This window comes from Balaenoptera physalus, assembly GCF_965194825.1.
Source record: "Balaenoptera physalus genome assembly, chromosome: 12".
Lineage (NCBI taxonomy): Eukaryota > Metazoa > Chordata > Mammalia > Artiodactyla > Balaenopteridae > Balaenoptera > Balaenoptera physalus.
Window position 1 is genome coordinate 4,804,159 of NC_138897.1, and position 12,844 is coordinate 4,817,002.

Here is a 12,844-nt window from a genome sequence, read left to right on the forward strand (position 1 = left end):
ACTGGTAGTGTTACACATCTACAATTTGTCAGTTTTGCCATAGAATATTACATTCAGTAAAACTAGAAGAAAAAATTCTAACACGAGTGAGGAATTTTGCTCTCCTAAGCTGTTATCTTTAACCTCCGACAGCTGTAGTCTCCTGACAGTGTTTGGGGATGGAACTAAATTTAGGTAATGAACCCGTTCATCCAGAGCTAAAGCACAGTGACTGTCACTGTCCAACATAAACATAAAACCAGAGCAAGGAGGGCAAATAGGCTTCAGCTTGAAAGTCAACTCAGAGCAAATACTCTGTGGATTGTAGGTGCTAGTCCGAGATTTAAGGCTACGGCCAAATGGTGGTAAAAGCTACCATGATTGACAATAATCTCTACTTGGCTCAGGATTTCCCCCTATCTGCTATCTCTGGACTACTATTTAGGAACATGTCTACCTGCAATACAACCATGCACATCAATGAAAGAATTAGATTAAACCATATTGTAAACTGTGTATTTTAGATCATCTGTGTCTCTTTAGACAATATTTTTTTTTAAGAAGAAGAAGAATCATGTACTCAAAAAAAATAAAGTTCTTACTTACAACAGTACTAAAGAATTCTTATGATATAGCTCTGGAAACTACACTTTATAAATGCCTGCAGAATTAGACCCCTTTTGGGTCACAGTTTTCTTTAAGTAGAGAAATTAAAAATATAGCTTTCATTCCAATTAAGAGAATTTTTTTTCTTATGTAAGTAGAATGTATATTTTGAACCAGAGGTGATTTCCTGAGTAAAACTGCGATTATAACAATATATGATTAAATTCTGATATAACCTAATCATCAAGATTTTAACAACCTAACCATCTGTACCATTCTTTAAACAACTGTTATTATATTAATGTTTTAACTATTAACTTACGTATTTTTACTTACCAACAGCACTTTGCTTTCCCGTCTGAGAAAGAAATTCTCTTCCTTAAAAAATTCATAGGATATGCCATATTATTAAAACTTATAAATCATGCTTAATATAACCTTTTTATGTAAAATTATCAAAGCTATGGAAAATGCTTTAAAATACAGTTTTAGGGACTTCCCTGGTGGTGCAGTGGTTAAGAATCCGCCTGCCAATGCAGGGGACACGGGTTCGAGCCCTGGTCTGGGAAGATCCCACATGCCGCGGAGCAACTAAGTCCATGTGCCACAACTGCTGAGACTGCGTTCTAGAGCCCGTGAGTCACAACTACTGAGCCTGCGTGCCACAACTACTGAAACCCGTGTGCCTAGAGCCCGTGCTCCGCAACAAGAGAAGCCACCTCAGTGAGAAGCCAGCGCACTGCAACGAAGAGTAGCCCCCGCTCACCGCAACTAGAGAAAGCCCGCGGAGCAATGAAGACCCAACACAGCCAAAATAAATAAATGAATAAATAAATAAAATTTTAAAAATAAATAAAATGAGGTTTTATATGAATATCTAATGACAATTCAAAGAAAAAATATAATCACTCAAAAAGTATCTCTTCAATTAAAAGGACAGAAATACCCAGTTCTTCCCTCAAATATTTATTCCTGGTATAAAATATTTAGAAAACAGTTAGATCTCAACACAAAATTCGAACAGACTTTTGGGTCCAACAATACTGGTAATTTGTGTTCATTTTATTATAATGCTCCATAACTTATATTTATTCTTCTTTAAATGTCAAGTATTCTATAATAAAAACATTTTTTTCAAAGAAACACTAGGAGCCCTCTGGATATAATCCCAAAGTAAGGACATGACACTTATGTTGATGTGGGCTTGCTTGAGAATGCTTGATTGGGGCTATGCTTTAAGAACCATTCCCTAAAAATAACATACCTAAAAATTAAAAACACATGTACATAATAGCAGTAAGCTAGTTCAGAAAGCCCCAATGACTGAAAGAGATAAAGTCACCTTGCACCAAGAGATGGCCAGCTTTATTCCAGGCTGGAGCAAGTCTAGCTGTGAGTGAATATGAAAGGCAGTTTTGAAGAATTACAGGAATTACTCGTTGTGGAGCCTCCACCTAAAATATTAAAGCACAAAATATGGGCAAGTTCACAGCAATTGTTATGTCCCTATAAACTCAGAGAAAAATGTCTGTGTGTTTAGATCATCACCTAACAAACTGGGCTATCCTGGATATAAGTTACAGTCATCACTACAGCTAATCCTACCTGGTTCTAAAGTTAAAGAAGTGTTAAAATATATTCACTTTGAAACTATGACTATAATGGGCAAATTCTACCTGCTTATCCTGGCTCAATAAGCCTAAATTTTTGGAGCTCCGGTGCTAGGACCTTAAACTTTACTTTGTATTTTGCTGTATACAAAGGAAACAAGTCCAGAACTATATTGTAATATTTCTCATTATGTTTCACTCTAGTTCAATATCAGAAAACAATTAAATATTTACATGGGCACACATGCAACCAGCAGAGTATCTCTACTTGTACAGACTTTTTAATGATCAGATGGGAAACTCATGAGTACCCCCAGCATATTGATTAAAGAGGGTTTCCAGGCTGCAGTGCAGGGAGGAGGAATCCTGGAAGAGGCGGGCTCTGTGGGTTGAGCAGACAGAACTGAGAGTCCAGGGAGGCCAAAGGAGCTAGCGTTTGGGGGTTAAGTATTGAGAGAAGAGAGCTGCATAGAGAGAAAACTCTGAGATCAGCGGAGTCCCTCCTTGAGTATTCAGTTGCATATGGAATAGCACACGCATATGAGGAAACTTCTCAGGGCTGTCTGCTATACAAACGTCCTTACAAATGTAGCCCAGAAGAAAACACTGCCATTGCCTTTGCTAGCATGTAGAAAAGTGAGCGAGCCAAAGATAAGTGTCACCCAATAAGTAAAAAGGAGGGAATTATTTCCTACTTTAAGATTCCTGAAGGCAGGAAGTTTATCTGGTTCACAGCTTTATCTCCAGAAACAAGTAAAGTGCTCAGTATATTATAGATGTGCAATAAATATTTGCTGTGATTATTATCATGTAGAAAATATCTATATAAAGAAAAATTGAGCATAATCACGAAGGCTCCACAAGGGTGGGAAAGAATACTGCCTTCCCACAGACTGTAAATGATGGCTAAAACCAGCTTTCAGGTTATTCAAACATTTCGCAGGGAACTGCAAAGAATCTCCGGGTATTGTTGAGATCTTATCATCCTCCTAGAACTTAAAGAAAGCATCTCATCTTGGAGATGACTAAAAACCTCATTAACCCGAACCTCACTAGGTCTAGGAACAGAGGCCAGCAGTGATGCCTGGATGGACTGCTAGAATAACCAAGGATACAGTGCCTCAGAGATCAATGCAGAGACATGAAGGGAGCTCCAGCAAAGTCTCCACGGCCTGAGTAACTGAGACATGACAGGTGCTCAACTCCACGTATTCGTTTTTTTTTCTTGCTAAGATCCAGATACTCACCACCATGCGAAATACAATCTATTCTGTTTTGTTCCCCTACTTATTAGCTATATGATTGTGGACAATATTTTCACCTCTCTGGGTTTCATTTTCTTCATCTGTAAAAATGGGGATATTCACTTCTTGGAAGATACAGATGATAAGTGAAATTATGCCACATAAAATGCCTGCAAGGAAGTACCCAACAAAATTAAGACTCTTCCCCTCTTTGTCTACTAAATGGGCATAAAATAATTGTTCTGGGAAAAAAAATGTTGGGTTCTTTCACATGCATAGCAATAACTTATGAGAAAGATACTCTAATTTTTGTTTACTGACAAAAGAAGTTGAATACAAAATCAATATAAACAACATCTGGAATTATTATCCTTTTTAAAACTTACCTTAGCTCCATATTTTTCAATATAGGCATTAAGTTTTCCAGCTTTATAAAATGGTATCTATTAAAAAAATCCACATTGATAAGAAGGACTTAACATAAATATATTATTAAATAATGCACTACATAAAGAATTTAAACATTATAGAGCAGAGCAAAGCAGAGGGCCATCATCCTAACAGTTTCTATGACCAGGAGAAAGAAGTAGGTAATAATCATTCTCTTCCTGAAATAGAATCTGTGGGTACATTCCAAAGTGAGGAAAGCCTTTCTGGGAGTGACCTGAATCCAGAAACCATATAAATGAAAAGGCCAATAAATTTCGTATAATAAATATTTAATACCTTTCTTAATAAACAATAACTTCTTAGACGTGAATAAGGAAAATGGACACAAGTAGAAGATCAAGAGAAAGTTCAAAAGGCCAAGGTGTTCCAACTAACCAATGAAACAGAAATTAAAAGAAGATATTATTGATATTTTTAACCTAACAAATTGGCAGATATGCAAAGACTGCTAATATTCAGTGTTTGTGAGGATGTGGAAATATAGGTTCCCTCGTACACTATTTATTAAATGTAATCTAGTACAAGCTTTTCAGAGCACAATTTAGCAGCATGTAGATTATAGTTTGAAATGTACTGCAATCCAACCTCTAAGACTTTAACCCACAGAAACTACCAGATAAATAAAAATGATATAATTTCCACTTTCTGAAGCATTGTTTATAATAGCACAAGGCTAGAAACTCAGATGAGCATTAGAAGGTAATAAATTATTATATACCCATACAATGAAATATTTCACATCCTTAAAAAGGAGTAAAATATATGTACTGACACAGAAAAATACCCAGGCTGTTAAAGGGGAAATAAAAGGTAAGTTTCAAAATAGTATGTATAATAATCCCATTTTCTATTTTAAATATTTTTGTAAAAATTTTTACAGCATGTAATATCTTTGTAAGAAAGTAAAACATATTTTTAGATGGCAATTTTCCTCTTACTATTCTTGCTAAGATTAGGATACTAGAATTTACTAGAACGCTAAAACAATGTCCTCCTTGTTTCATAAATTTTTCAGGTAGAAAAGAACACAAATAAGAGACTTTACTGTCTACTTGTTCACCAACAGCTTGTCTTTCTTAAAAGCTATATTAAAGATGAAAAGATAAAAGATGGACATACAACCATAAAACCTAGAAGAGAAATAAAAGACCTGAAGAAGATTTTGAATGGTCTATCAGCATTGTTATTAAATATTGATTTCACTGGATTCTGGGGAATTAAAATCTCAGAAAAAGAGGATTTTTCAGAAAGATTTTTGACAAAAATCTCAGGATAATATAATTTTTATAAAGATTCTTGGTACTTCATTTATCATTCCCAGTTATATACAGCACTGGAAAATATATTTCTTGTTCTAATTTTACTAAGAAAAAATTTTAATGAAATTTCCAAATTACAAAAAACTATTGAGCAGGTGGTGGTATGATGAATTGGGAGATTGGGATTGACATATATACACTAATATGTATAAAATGGATAACTAATAAGAACCTGCTGTATAAAAAAATAAATAAAATAAAATTCAAATATTCAAAAGAAAAAAAAAACCTATTGACCTAAGTTCTTTAAAAACAATTGGAGATTTGCTGGAACAAGAAACTTCTTTTATATTAAATGTAATTCTAAAGAATAAAATATAAGAAAAGTCTGTGCTATCTTAAAAATTATGCTGTAACGTATTTTATTCATTGATAATCTTTATCTTAACATTAATGACAGGGAAAACTAAATATTAATTTAGAGCCACAAAAATGGATCTTAAACATCAGGTATATCAAAGTTAAAGTCTGTTAATGGTTTGATCAACCTACAACACAATATAATTTGTCTTCATAAACCATGTTCAATTTGAGCTATAATTAATACCTGAATTAATGTTTATCAACATTGCTCCCAATAATTAGTAATAATACATTATAAAATGTTAAAATACTAACCGCCATCACCACCCAAATTTGGGTAAATATTTCAGGTACAGGTGATGTCAGGATATCTTGGTGCAAAAACAGCAATTGCCTGTGGAGATGAAATGTATTAATTTTAAAGTGGACTGCCCACTCTCTGTTTTTACTTTACCAGAATATTTAAAAATTGCTTAGTTCCAATCAAAAACTTAAGTTTCTTCTAGCCAAGGACTGTATTATAGATTTCTGTATCTCTCCCCACGCTTAGCATGTTACCTTGAACATTGTAAGCAATCAGGCAAGATTTGAATTAAGAGAATTATAAAGTTTTAGATATATTAATATGAAAACTTGTCCATGCATCTGTTTCCTAACTCCTTTCATCTGTGAACCAAAATTTCTCTTTAATTTTATTTATTTATTTTGGCTGCACCAGGTCTTAGTTGCAGCACATGGGACCTTCGTTGCGGCACGTGGGACCTTCGTTGCGGCATGCGGACTCTTAGTTGCAGCATGCAAACTCTTAGTTGTGGCATGCATGCAGGATCTAGTTCCCCCACCCGGGATCGAACCCAGGCCCCCTGCATTGGGAGCGCAGAGTCTTACCCACTGGACCACCAGGGAAGTCCCCAAATTTCTCTTTTAAAACTTCAATTCTATCTTAAGTATAGACTTGAAAAAGTCTAACCACTGTGAAGAATCCAGCTCTTTGAATTCCTGTTTCTCCCATTTTCCTTTTTTTTAATTTTTAAAGTAGTGGTCAGAAGCACTGGAGGAAAGAGTCTAAGGATTCACCCACCAGCGAAGTTATCAACTACTTTAGTGTGAGAACTATTGACTAGATTCTTTTTCTTCAAAAAGGAATTTTTTTCCAAGTCAGAATGAAGTGGGTAGCGGTTTTATTTCAGTATTCAAAAGCCAAATGAACTTACAACAACAATCATTACAATTCAAGTTACCATCAATAATTTTGTTGGAAAAAATGGGAAAAACATAAAAGGGAATAGAGGTGGAAATGTAAAAATTCTCAAAATTATTAATCATCAAGGAAACAAATTTTAAAAACCAGGAGTGTGTGTGTGTGGGATTACATCAAAAAGTGAGATGGGTCGATCTGTTTCTGGTGGCCTCGTCTTTGTTGGAACTGTGGTGCAGCAGGTACGTGCTTTTGCAAGGCCTGCCTTTGTCTGACACAACCACGGCTCTGCTCTCTCGGTTCCAGCCTCTTTGTCAGTGATTGGAATGATGAGTCAAAACACTCCTCTCTATGGGCATGACCCGTATGAGGGTGAACAGCAAAAAATCTCTCGTAAGGTTTTCTACTTATTTGTTTCCCAAAGGGGTCACAAGTGAATGCTCAATGGGTATCAAATTGTACCTTAGCAGGAAGGGTACAGACTCCTGGCTGCACTTGAGAGGGAAAATATACAGTGGGCAGAAGAAAAGTGTTATAAATAAGAGCAAAATGCAGGACACCCCAAGAGTGTCTTATTTCCGGCCACTAGCAATCTTATACGTGTTTGTTCCTCTCCAAGAAATTCAGTTACAGATATAATATTGTTACGTATTCTAAGAGTTCTTTTTTGAATGTCTCAAACAATTTAAGGGACTAATACATGGTGGGTCCTCAGTAATCACAGTGTTACACTTTAGGCTTCAACTAAGCTGTTTTTCAAAGACTATCTAGGGTCAGATATTTCAAGATAGTTCTTGGAGAAATACTCTTCAGAAATACTCTTATATCAACCTGAAAATTTAAAAATTATATTATTCTAAAATGTTTACAGTATCTCCTAAAGCGCTTCATAAACAGCAGGTACTTCATATATATTTATTAATTACTATCTCTATGTTTTGGGAGCCTGATTTAATTCATCAATGTCTATAAAATATTTAAATTAAAATATCACACAAGAAGCCACAAATATAAAAACTCAACAGTGAGATAGTCTATCTCAAGTATTTCAAGTCCTCCCCTAAATGTAATTCAATATACCTGATTAGAACAAAACTGAATTCCTTTATTTCAAAATTATATAAACAGATTAAGTAAATGAGTATTTTGCTTTAAAGGAGAAACTACTAAAACAGCTCTTAAAGGTCTCAAAAAGTTTATGAAGTCTTAGTTATACGATGTGTTTTTTTACCTGCATATCTTCACCTGTGTACTCCTCATCTCAGTATCTGCCACTCCATTACTCAATATTATCCTGACAGCACAGAGTCTGTGTAAATCTGGAAGTGTGATGAAGAACAGTGACTGCTGCCTAGAGTCATTCATACTTTCTTGTTGACTGAATGTCTCAGTAATCAGGCCTTTAAAAATAAACAACAATAAAAGGGTAGCAAACTATTTTACCAATAGGGTTTCAATACCAATCCATTACAGAATATTTGATATTGTGTTAGTATAAGATGATAAAAACAAGTTAGCAAACATCAGCAGTTAAATATCATACACATTTTACCTTTGAGGTTTTCTAATGATAATCTAGAATTTGGGGGTGGGTACAAGTTTTATAAGGATGTAATTCATATAACATACAATTCACCTATTTAAAGTGTACAATTAAATGGTTTTTATTATATGCACAGAGTTGCAACCATCACGATACATTTTAGGACACTTTTGTCACCCCAAAAATATAAGCTAGAATTTTAAACCTGCAGTTCTATACAACAAATAGAATAATTTGAGTACAGATAATACAAAAAACTCCCAGCAATGTGTATTAAATGCCTACTCTGTTCTGGGTACTAGATACTTTTCTACTATATTGTTTTTATTTAACAAATTCCTTCTAAAGTTTCTGGCTATTCTTAAGTTTCATTTTGTTTTCAGGAAAATGAAATCTTTCCTATGACAAGAATAATTTTTAAAAAATCAAAATGTATAGCAAAGTCTTCTGCTGTTTCAGGTTATCTCTATAAAGCACTTCAAAGTTGAAGAATATATTTTCATTATTTTACACCTAAGAAAATGTTTACTGAGATCTCTAAATTTTTATCTACTTTCCTTTTCCACTAATTATCTGGCTTTCAAACTTCTACGTGGGACACATTTTAGAGTTGATAATTCACAGGGCATACCTTTGGAGTCTATCTTATGTACGACAGAAAGGAAAACTGCAATGTAAAAGTAAAGCATATAATCTAAGCTCAATTTCTCTAGGGCACACAAATACATCCAGGGAAGGTAACTGGTATTCTAGTACTTCAAACCTTTAAACACCTACATATTTTCTCTCTTTAAGAAGAAAAGTAGTAACATATCAGTCCTGGAACCTGGAGTGTGACCAGCCTTAGGTCTGATCTCAGTAACCAAATGCCTCTGTGGTGCCACTGGAGGAATAGTGGCAATGCCCTTCTGCTCCCCACACATCTTTCTCACTCAAGCACCACAGTGCTTGAAATTTTCATCATTAAAGATCACTTAGGTTCTCTTAAAAGTGGAAGTACTCTTGGAAATGATTAACACAAACAAAGTCACACAAGGTGTTAAATACCTAATCAAGATGATTTCTGATATTAAAAATAGAAACAGTCCTTCCTTCTCTCTGCTTTTCTACTCTCTCGCCTATGTAAATGCTTACTGTTGTGAAATTTTTTTAAAAAAATGAAGTACAGGGCTTCCCTGGTGGCGCAGTGGTTAAGAATCCGCCTGCCAATGCAGGGGACACGGGTTCGAGCCCCAGTCCGGGAAGATCCCACATGCTGCGGAGCAACTAAGCCCGTGCGCCACAACTACTGAGCCTGTGCTCTGGAGCCCACGAGCCACAACTACTGAAGCCCGCGCACCACAACTACTGAAGCCCGCGTGCCACAACTACTGAAGCCCGCGCATCTGGAGCCCATGCTCCGCAACAAGAGAAGCCACCACAATGAGAAGCCCGCGCACTGCAACGAAGAGTAGCCCCCGCTCACCGCAACTAGAGAAAGCCCGAGCGCAGCAACGAAGACCCAGTGCAGCCAAAAATATAAATAAATAAAATTTTAAAAAAATGAAGTACAAAGTTCCAAGGCCAACACAATCTACTTCACAGTTCTGCTAAAATTCACTTCCTCTGAAGCGTTTTAGTAAAGGGCATCAATAATAAATAAAGTAAAATATAAAACAAAGAACTGATTATGGCTTGGGCCCAGAGGTACAACCGTGCATATTTTAATGGAAATAGGTCAAAGACATGGGCGAAAGTTAGGGATTTGTTACTTCCATTTCTAAAACACATTTCCCACTAAAATTACTTTCTGCCTCACTTTTCCTTTAAATATCTTCCAGCAAAGTCACCAAGAAATTCCTGTGAGTGGTCCTGCCCACCTCTTGTCAATCTTCCAAGAGTGCTCGGAAAATTGTATGTAAACAACACTGCCCTGTTCAGGAATAGGTGAGAATTTATTTAATTTTACTATTTAGAACTACATTAAAACAATTTTTTTTTTCAGTTCATAATTGGCAAAACTTACAAATTAAAAGTTTGTTTTCTTTCCCTAGATTGCATACGAACTGTAATGTTAAGGCCTGGAACTCGGATATACTACGTATAACATATACGGATGAACTGTTAATTAACATACTGATCAGAGACTAGCATCTTTCACGTCCAAGCTGACAAATGGAAAACTTGCTGACTCCAAAATAAAATTTTGACCACATTTCTGCCTTGGTGAAGCGTTACCAGTAAGGAACAGGTACCTAGAAGATTCTCCATGTGATGACTCAAAAACCCCAGGAGACCCAAACTTGCTGTGAACGCCCAGGCTGTGAGGTCTAAGCAACTTTCAGCCCCTCTGGAGCTGCAGTTTCTCCCTCTGTTGGGGCCCTCGGTGGGAAACAGCCTGCCTGCAGGTCGGATTCCTGCTGCCCCACCGATGGCTTCCAAGGTCAACAGGCCAGTTTCCCCCCCGCACCGCCGGGCCCCGTCTTCTTAACGCACAGCATGGCGGTTCTATAAGTTACCGATTAAATAAGGTGCCCTACTAATGGAACCTGTGGGCCTTCGTGAAAGAATGACTCTTTGTTCCTTTCCTTTTTCCTTTTCACAAGCTAGAACTAGCTCTTCAGCACGCGCGTCCTGTCAACGCCACGCCCTCAGAGCCGTCGCCCCCTGACGCGAACGCACGAGCCTCGCGGTGAGGCGGTCCGGCCTGCAGCGACCTCCCCCGCTCGCCCTCTCAGTCTCTGGCTCAGACAAGAAGCTGGTCTCCCGGGTCATGGCCTCCTCACCTCAGTCTCCCGCGCCGCGGGCCCGCGCTCCTCAGCGTCTTCCCGGCGGCTCTGAGGTACCGCTCCCAGCATGCCCCGCGATCTCAGCGGTTTCCTCACCATCCCCCAGCCAGCGCTCCCAGCCTACCCCGAGAACCCCCAGAATGCCCCGCGCGCCCCGCGACCCCAAGCGTACCCCCGAGCGCTCCCAGAATGCCCCGCGCGCCCCAGTTTTTCCCGCCAAAGCTTTTGGCGGCCTGCGCTGTTCTGCCGGAGCCCGTGGTTCCCCGAGAGAAGAGCCGGCGTTGGCCCGGGTGTGGCCCGTCTCGAGGCCCTTGCTGTCTTCCAGAGAGAGGTAGGATGCATCCGCGCGGTATGGCCGGTGGGGAGCCACAGGTGCCGAGCCCCGCGCTCGCTGCACTGACGGGCTGTCCGGCCTCATGCGCAGGGCGGCCCTTGGATCCGCTGAATGTCTGGCGGTGGAACTTCCTGAGTGGGGCGCCCTGCAGCGTGGCGTGGAGCGGAAGCCCGGCGCAAGGGCTAGTTCCTAGGTATTTGTTAAGCGCCTGCTGTGTGCCCGGAGCTTTTCTAGGAGTCACTGATGGAGCATTGAACTAAGAGCATTCCCTGTCCTCCTGGAGCTTACATTTTTCTTGAGGGTTGGGGGATAGATTAATACGATAAGTGTGCAAAATGTCGGTCTGGAAGATGGTGATAGGTGCGCTGGGACAGGGAGACGGAGTGCCGGGAGAGGCCCTTTCGGAGGTCGCGAGGCCTCATGGAGAAGGTGACATGTAGGACAGAAAGGAGATGGGAGTGGGCGGCCACACGGAGGTCGGGGGAGGTCGGGGGAGGACGTTGTAAGGGAGGGAATCGCGAGTACAAGCAGAATGCCTGAGGCAGGCGGGAGGGTGACCAGCTGGCTGCAGTGGAGCTGGAAGGAGAGGTAGGGACGCGAGGCCGGGAGGTTAAAGCGGGTCAGACAGTGTTAGGCTTGATAAGCCGTGTGTTCTGTAACGGGCGCACCTAGGCGCTGTGCTGAGAATGGCCTGAAGGGAACAGAGGGACAGAAAGGAGAGCAGCTAGGAGGCAATGGCAGTGGTCCAGGAGAGGGAAGATGCGGCTGGGGTCAGGGCAGAGGCAGTGGAGGTGATGAGATGGGATTGCACTGTGAAGATCCTTTCAAGTTAGATCTAATAGGCTGTGGATATGGATTGATGTGGAGTCTGAGAGTTAAGCATAGCCGCAGGGTCTTTGTACTGACTTGGGTGGATGGGGTTGCCATTAACTTAAGGGGAAGACTGGGAGGAGAAAGTTTGTGGATGAAAATAAGAGGAGGTCAGTTCTGGGACACGTTAACTTTGAGAAGTGAAGAGGAGGAGTTCTGGGGAGAGATCTGTATGTAATAGATGGTATTTAAAATCATGAGATCAGAACAGATCTGGAAGAGAGTGAAAGGGTAGAAAGAAAGAAGTCCTCACACTGAATCCTGGGAGACTCCTGTATAAGTTCAGGGAGATGAGGAGGAGGAAGCTCATGGGTGGAATGTCAGGAGATTTTTATCAAGTAAGAGAAGATTTGCCACTTTTCAACCTCACATCTTACCAGGTTCGAGAAGTTATGCTATGAAAGAATGAGGTTTTGTATTGTGTTTAATGTTTGATCTATTAGAGTAATTTACTTATTTTATTTGAAAAATGAGTTTTGGCAAAGAGGAATGCTTTTAGATATCCTAACTTGGTAACGAAGTGCTCAATACTTACATATTGTTTGGTTACTTATAACCCCAACTGGGAGATTGTAGTAAAGGTTGGTGAGTAAAATCAGCCTCCTATGACAAACAGTTTA

The 12,844-nt window shown here is 39.1% G+C and overlaps 1 protein-coding gene across 1 annotated transcript in view; it reads right to left on the reverse strand.

Annotated features, from left to right (window-relative positions):
• The window catches only part of LOC309639919 (uncharacterized protein C18orf63), a 49,908-nt gene extending 41,786 nt beyond the window's left edge, over positions 1-8,122 (reverse strand). The window contains 5 exon segments of the mRNA XM_082417812.1: positions 922-963; positions 1,928-2,039; positions 3,826-3,882; positions 5,827-5,905; positions 7,941-8,122. Of these exon segments, the coding sequence (XP_082273938.1) occupies positions 922-963; positions 1,928-2,039; positions 3,826-3,882; positions 5,827-5,905; positions 7,941-8,074 (424 nt within the window). The 5' untranslated portion in view covers positions 8,075-8,122.
• Between the last annotated feature and the right edge of the window lie 4,722 nt (positions 8,123-12,844).